The sequence below is a fragment of the Melospiza melodia genome, chromosome 14 (assembly GCF_035770615.1).
Source record: "Melospiza melodia melodia isolate bMelMel2 chromosome 14, bMelMel2.pri, whole genome shotgun sequence".
NCBI classification, from domain to species: domain Eukaryota; kingdom Metazoa; phylum Chordata; class Aves; order Passeriformes; family Passerellidae; genus Melospiza; species Melospiza melodia.
This window is the reverse complement of record NC_086207.1, coordinates 6,024,525-6,032,226: the sequence shown is the minus strand read 5'-3', so window position 1 is coordinate 6,032,226 and position 7,702 is coordinate 6,024,525. Positions and strand designations below refer to the sequence as shown.

Sequence of the window (7,702 nt, the reverse complement as noted above, 5' to 3'; positions counted from 1 at the left end):
AAATTATCCCACCAGAACTTAATTGATATTTACTGTTCATCATTTAAGAAACTCCACACCTATTTACCTGCAGGAAATAGCTGCAGGAAATGTACCTTTATTTTTGTATAAAAGATATTTATACTAACTAAGCAGCTTCAGCACACAATTCTGTCTGTATTAGCATTAGATGTGCACTTGTCTTCAGTTACTGAATATTCCAATCTTTAACAGGCCATATAATTACCTTGAATATTACATTTCAGAACCACTTAAAAGCTATAGTTCAGAACCTATTACACATATTTTATATACATATTACCACACATAAAAAAACTTTCCAGATCACCAAGTGAACACCTTCCAGACTATCTACAAGGCATAAGCTTATGCTGTTTATTGTTAAAAAATAATTACATTTCTTCTGTGAAAGGCTGCAGTAGTTTTCATTCTGTAGGTGCAACTTTTTGGTTTAATATTTTTTTAATGCGTTATTATTAAAACAGTCTCAGAAAATTGTATTGTGTGTTATATCATGTAACATTGTGTGCTACATAATTTCTTGAAGTTTTCTGGCTGAAAACTCAAGCAAACAGGTTTCACCTATTACAATGTAACATTATACTTCATATATTCTATAACGTTATACTTCACCTATTAACTATAGCAGGTTTCACCTATTATACAATGGCAAAAATATACTATGCCACTATATTTGTGGCATATAATATATGCCACACATATGTATTTTAAATCAAAGTTTACTCTTCCTATTTCATGAGCGTGTTCTTAGGCAAGGCCATTTGCTTAGCACTCTTTTCTTCCTACCACTTTTTGCCTCAAATACTTGGACTGTAACTTTTAAGATCAAAGTCTGGCTTTTTCTTGTACCATGATCTAGTCAGGCTTTTCTTGGTGTTCAGCATTTAGCAGTTTTCATCACTTCAAATTTGCATCTGCTCCAGAGCCTATGAAATATATTATTGTATCAGAAAATACTGTCATTTGTCAAGGTTGCATTGTATTTTGTGTGTGTTGGTTTGGTTTCTATTTGACTCTCCTTGCAATCTGGATTAAAAATTTTTATACCTAGGCAATGGTAAAAAATCAGTTTCTCTTTTGTCAGGGCTTTTCATGTGAAAGTTTAATAGCATGCATTGAAACTTTAAACACTCGTCTTAGACCCACTAGGGAATTTTTTATGAAAGCTAAAGCCTTCACAGTAAGAGCAAATGGTAATACTTTCAGTAAAAGTTTATCAGGCTCTTGGGGATATGGTTTAAGGATGATTATGGTGGTAGATGGCAGGATTAGATGAACCTGAAGGTCTCTTTCAACCTTGGTGACTGTGATTTCCTTATGTCTCATCTGTTACTGCAGTGGCAGAAATACGACTTCCTTAAAAGACAGACTCTCTAAATGTTTATTAAGCTGCTCACTAAAATATTATTTTGAAGTCAATACATTTATTTCTACTTCCCACTAGAACAATTTCTTTAAAACATCTTTGTAACCATAAGATACAAGATCGTGGTTTCTCTCTAGAAAATAATTTTGTATATCCTTTGTTTTCAGACTCCCCTGTCCAGTGGTTCTGTATTTAACTGCTTTATTTTGTCTGAAGTTATATTTAGGGTAATTTCACTGCAGAGGTGAGGAAGGCAGTGCTGTAGAGTGATCTCCCTGTTTTAGCTGCCTGCAGAGCTTGCTCATTCCCATCATAATCCTAATTCTGCATCCTGAAATCTATTTCTAGTCTTCCTGATCTTTTCCTCTCCTTAGAGAACTGGTTTGGTAATAATTCTATCTTTATCAGGGTTTCATAAAAATGTCTGTACTGCCACAAGTGAATGTGTTCTCTGAAAGCCCCTGGGTCCAGAGGGGTTTTGTGTTCAAAGTACCACCCATGGTCAGACCAGCCCATGATTAAAGAGCTTCAGCTCTGGGAATCTTTGCACATAAACCTGTGGGTTTACTTCAGGCAAAGAGAAACTGCGGCTCATAAACTGAAACATTGGTGTGAAACTGCCAGCAACACCTACGAGAATGCTCCTCACAGAGGTATAACTTAATAATTTAAAGCTCTAATTTCAGTGTTTCAGTTTGAAATATTGCCTTATAAAGAAAATCCAGAAAGTGTTTCCGTTCCAAGTAAATTCAGGCGTAGAAATTAAATATCTCATACTCTCTTTTTCTAAAAAAATGCTACATACAGCCAGTCTCCTGCAATGTTGGTCACCTTGCTAGTTAATATCTCACATTGTTGAGGATTATTTTCAGAAAAGCCCTGCATTTAAGAATCACTCTATTTGGTTTGTCCAATTAGTTCTGGCAACTCAGTTTATTGTACATATTTTGAATCTAATTTTTCTGGTCATTACAATAACCTATTTTTCCTTATACAGAGAAATTTAAGTGCCATGGGAATGATTATTTATACAATGTCAAAAAACATCCAAATGTAGAAAGTAAACTGACAGAAACAGGGTTTATCAGTTGAAGCATTCTGCTTTACAGGTTAGTGAAGGAAATAACTGCTCCTTCTACTGACATGAATATTTTCAGGACCTTGCTAGGATACCATTGTGCTTTTTTGTATCTATATTTATATAAACTTTTGTTGGTTCTTTTGTATTTAGATAATATATAAAACTACCTTGTATTTTCTTTTGTACACAGCTCTATGTTGTATTCCACCAGCAAAATCAGCAGCTTCAGCTGGACTTTTTCCTTAGAGGCCACAGAAGGGGCACAGTTAACTTGTTTGCACTGGGGTGCTGGCAGGAGGTTGTAAACTGAAAGGCTGTAGTACAGGAATTAGTGCATGTGAGAAGGGTTTCCTGCTCTGCATTTCTCATCTCCAGAAAGCCCCACAATGTATGCAGCACACCATGTTTTCTCTTTGAATCACAGTTTAATTGTGCCATACCAGAAAATGCTGTTCTGAGTTCCAATTCAGTCATAAACCAATACATTTAGAGGGCTTTGTTTTAAATAAGAAATAGCATGAAAGCACATCCCAAGCACACCCTGTCCATCTGTTCTCTACTGCACATCCAAGTAATTCCACTCTCCTCTGAGGTGCTGGTTATTCCTTCTCCACTGGTGCCAAAAAAACAAGTTCAAAATACAGATGAATGCTGAGCAGCAGGAAAAGTGGTTCCAGTAAATTAAAGAAAAGTGCTGACAGCCATTCCCCTGCTTGCTGTCCCTGGCTTTAAGTACTACAGCACAGACTGGGCAAGAAATTAGCAGCTCCCAAGCCCAGGTCATTAGTTAGTAGCTTTTGTTGATTCCAACTCAAGTCAGGTATGTGCTTCTGAGGGCAGTGGTCATTGCTAAATTAACACTGAGCATGGTCTAAATGGATAAATCTGTCTAGCAAAGTGCCTCTCCTGGCTTCCTTCAATTCAGGTTCACTATTAAGCTTTGCTCAAATAGTATAACTTACTTTACTCCATGTGAACTTGAATTGATGACCAAAAGGAACTGACGTGTATAAATTAGTTGTTGCACATGCAGTAAGCTCTCCACAGGCAGGGCCTCAAAGAAATTCTTTCCCTATCAGGAAATTCATTCCCCATCCACCAACCCCTGTTGACACCTCAGTCCTCTCCTCTCCATTTCTTCTTCAGCTCTTGCACATTTGCAATTACTTTTTACCACCCACTCTTAAAATTGTGAATCCTCCCAGGCACTTGCCACCCACTGACCTCTGATGTGCTGGGAGAGGGACACACACGGGGCTTTCCTTGCTGAGAGGAGCCCTGGGGCTGCCCCTGGGGGGTCTGCAGGGAGAGACCAGCCCAGCCTGGCTGTGCTAGCAGCCTGTGCTCACTGCTGGGGAAAGGGCTGTGCTCCTTCTCCCTGCAAGTGTCCCAGGCCAGCTTGGCCAGGGCTTGGAGCAACCTGGGCCACTGGAAGGTGTTCCTGCCATGGCAGGGAGCAGAACCAGGTTACATCTATGGTGCCTTCCAACATAAACCATATTGCAGCTCAATTTGGAGTTTTGGGGGACTGGCTCCTGTGCAGGGCAGTGACCCACAGGAGCCCGAAGGAGCTGTGCCCTCCCTGAGACCTTTTTGGAGGACACTCAAAGGGGACACACTGCCCCAGAGCTGAGCACTGTCTGCCTCGTGTCATTGCACCCCTTCTGAAAACACACCCCTCTGAGGGTGAAATAACTGTCCTCCCCTTTTTTCTCCCCCTTTTTTAGGGTTGAAGCAGCTCTCCAGTGACTGTCACACACTTCAGTTTGCCCAGAGGTGTCCTGACGTGTGAGGAAAGACGAGCAGGAGGAATGGGGGAAGAACAAACCCAGGGATCTGGTATTTAATCTCAGCTCTGTTACTGACCAGCAGACAGTGCCAGAAGAGTGTTTGAGAGTCTCTTAAAAAACCTCAGATCATAGTGTGGCTAGGGGAAGACACACCACCATAGGCAGTCTACGCATTTTTGTGTTTGCTTTAGATTTTTCCTTCCATAAGTTGGTGTCAGAAACCAATTGCAATGCCTTTTTAGATCTCTCAGAAAGTTTCCAGTTAAAAAAGTACAGGAATATGTTGAAGGAACTCTTCATCACCATTACTCATACACTTACTCACTGTTAGTAATTCCACCTTGAACTCCTGAAAAAATTCTGAAACACTGCCCCTAAAAGAAAGTAAAATAAACAAAATTCAAGTTTTTGATTCTTCCTCAGAAGAATTAAAACCATTTGAGCTCTTAGGCTCTACTTTTAAACAACACTAATGAAACTAATATCTAGCTGTTATATTTTAAAATGTATTATATATTTTATGTGAGATATTTCCATTTATGTTTTTTATACTTCCTAATCCTTAGTAATTTGGAGTTGTCTTTTTAGAAGCCTCAGCCATGACTGATGAACTCAACATAAAGCCACTGACTGAAGGGAAAAGAGACTCAGACAAAGAATCTATGTTAAATGTACGTTAATATTTTTGGTCATGCTTCTTAATGTGCGTTATTTATTAATCACCCAGAGTTTTTTATTCACCCAAATGTTAGAATTTCTGAATGATAAGTAGTGAGCTTATAACTAGGCCAGAAATTGTGCTGTGTACACTTATCTTTGAAATTTTTCATAAGGAAAAAATTCCTTAAGAGGAGTGTCGTACACATTTGAAATTTCAAATTATTCTTCATTTCAAATGGTTAATAGTCTTAATTGTGTCGAGATTTTGATTGGTTTCTAATTAAATGTTAAAAGCAGGGAAAATTATTTCTAAAGTAGACAAGCAGATATTGATTATAAACTAATTACAAATGTTTCTGGGCATGTTTTGGCAGGCTCATTAACACTCAGTGTTAATGGTGACCAGGTGAGTTGGTCACGTTGTGTCACTGCAGCACCATCTTGTGGCTGAATGATTATTCTCGGTTAATTTTTGATTCTTTAGGAAAAGCTTGGTCAAAAACAAACATGAAAAATGATGAGGAGAGGAATTCATAAACATGATTAATTTCACTGTGGTTGTTTCTATAAGAAAAACGTGACAGGAAAAAAACCCCAGCCCTGAGTGTTTAGTTCTCACCTTCCATAGCTGTAATTTGCTATGTCTAAGTGGATACTTATAAACTGGGGGAAGTTTTAGTGAAATATTATTTAAGAAAATGAAACAAAAAATGTCATGAGTATTATGATTATCTGTATCAATGAGTTCATAATCATATTTCATAGTCATATTTTGTTCCTATTTCATACAGGTGATCAAAAATTCTGATGGGCAGTTTAACCTTGAGGCTGCAATTAAAAATGTTGACACAATGTCCAACGAGTTGAAGAAAATAAATGGTAATTCTGACTTCACCATCCAGTTAAACACAAAACTGTGTAAGACACTCTTAGAAGAGTCCGCAGTTGGAATGGCCTGGTTTTCTGTGTCACATAACTGGGTTTTAATGTAATGAAGCAATAGCTTTGCTCTTGTGTTTTGAAAAATTAATGGAACAGCAGTTAGAGAGCAATAGAATCGTGTTAGTTCAGCATGGAAAACACCTGCTAGGTGATCAGTCATTCCTTTCTAGGAACACTGAGAGCCTTCTATATGCAAATATTGCTGACATGCTAACACCAACTGAATTTAACCATCTTGAGGCAAGTGAAACAGGCAACCCTGAGTGAGTTGATAGATGAACACTAAAACAGTGCTGTCTGTAGATTAACACTCCCTGTCATTCAATAAATACCATGCTGATACACTGCCCTTTGTCTTTCAGTGGAAAGCCAGCTACTGCTTTGTGACCTGATTTTGAATTTCAACCATCCAATGAAGGCCAAAGATTTAAGAGAAGCTGAAGAAAAGACTTGGAGTTTAACTGATTAAGTAACATCCATTTTCATGTCTTGTCTTCTGTTAATACTGTGAAGTTGCTTCTTTCTTCTTTCTTCTTCCTTCTTTCTTCTTTCTTTTCTTCTTTCTTCTCTCTTCTAATTAAGTTTGAACTGTACAATGATAGCATGGTTTCTTGAAGGTAGACTATTTTTGTTTTAAGCTAAACCTGTGGAATGGAAAAAAAACTAGGTTATTGGTTCTGAGAGTGGTTTTTTCAACCCACATTTCCCAAATTAAGCCCACTAGGGCTGGAAAGACTGATGTAATGAATTAAAAAGGTCAGGAAACTGGGCATGAAGTTTCTCATGTGGTTTTCTCCTTTTAAACAAAAATGTGTTGGAACAGTAGCAAATACTTGAAATTTACTTCAAGTCACTGTCTGCTGTCTCATTTGTGCCTGGGGAAGCGGGATAAGAAACTGCCTTTGAAGGAGGAACTGCAGTTTGTGTTTTAAGCTTCCTTCCTCGTCTTAAAAATGTTGCTGAGGATGGGGTCAAAAAGCAGATTACTTCTGGAAAACCAAAAATGCTTTCCATTCCAGTTTCTGTAATGACACTCTAATGCAACTAGCTACAAGAATAGGAGGAGGAGGAGTTTGTGGTTTTAGTGCTCTATCCTGAAATCTTCTTAGCCCAACATTTTCACAGCTAATTTCACGTAGTTCATTACAATACATATTCAATCATACTTTACTTGTGGACATGTTTGAATGTTGAGATGTAGCTTTATTCTTACACCAAATATATTTCTCTGAATAATCAAATAGAGATTTATTCTACTTTTTAAAAAATATGCAGTGTTAGAATTTGTCATGCTGTTTGATTTCTCTTTTGCTGGTGAGATGATTTACAATCAATAAAACACAATTCCATAGGAGGTGTTTCTGGGTTGTCAGATTTTTCAAGGCAAGGCAATGGAATAGAATTACATTCACAAGAGTCGGTGGTGATATGGGGGATGTTGTTCTTAAATTTAACAGTTGTTGAAAAAGACAGATTAGAACTGATTTTTCTTTCACCAGATTAGTAATCCATTTTTAAAAATATTGGGTTAGAAGCAGCTTTTGTCAGCTAAAGAATTTTTTAATTTTATTTTCCACCTTTATTTTTGGACTCATAATTGCACGGAAATGAACTTTGCTAACTTTGAATTCCAGCTCTTACCTAAACATCTTAGAAAGGACAACTTACAAAACATATCTCTATAAGGAAAACTGTCTATGAAATCTGATTATGTTATCTGGGAAGCTTTACAGATTCTGTGAAGGTATTTTCTACCTTGAATTTTGGTTCCAGTGTTTTAACAGATATAGACACCATGGCTTTAAAGGAGAAAAAATGTGACAAAAGTCATAATTATCAGAC

The 7,702-nt window shown here is 37.4% G+C and overlaps 1 protein-coding gene across 1 annotated transcript; it reads left to right on the top strand.

The window, feature by feature from the left end:
* The first annotated feature begins 4,201 nt into the window (after positions 1-4,201).
* Positions 4,202-6,772, top strand: C14H5orf58 (chromosome 14 C5orf58 homolog). Its single transcript, XM_063168356.1, has 4 exons — positions 4,202-4,307; positions 4,847-4,929; positions 5,710-5,797; positions 6,223-6,772. Exons 1-4 carry the CDS (start codon positions 4,280-4,282, stop codon positions 6,327-6,329), a joined length of 306 nt encoding a protein of 101 aa, XP_063024426.1. The 5' UTR covers positions 4,202-4,279; the 3' UTR covers positions 6,330-6,772.
* Positions 6,773-7,702: the final 930 nt, after the last annotated feature.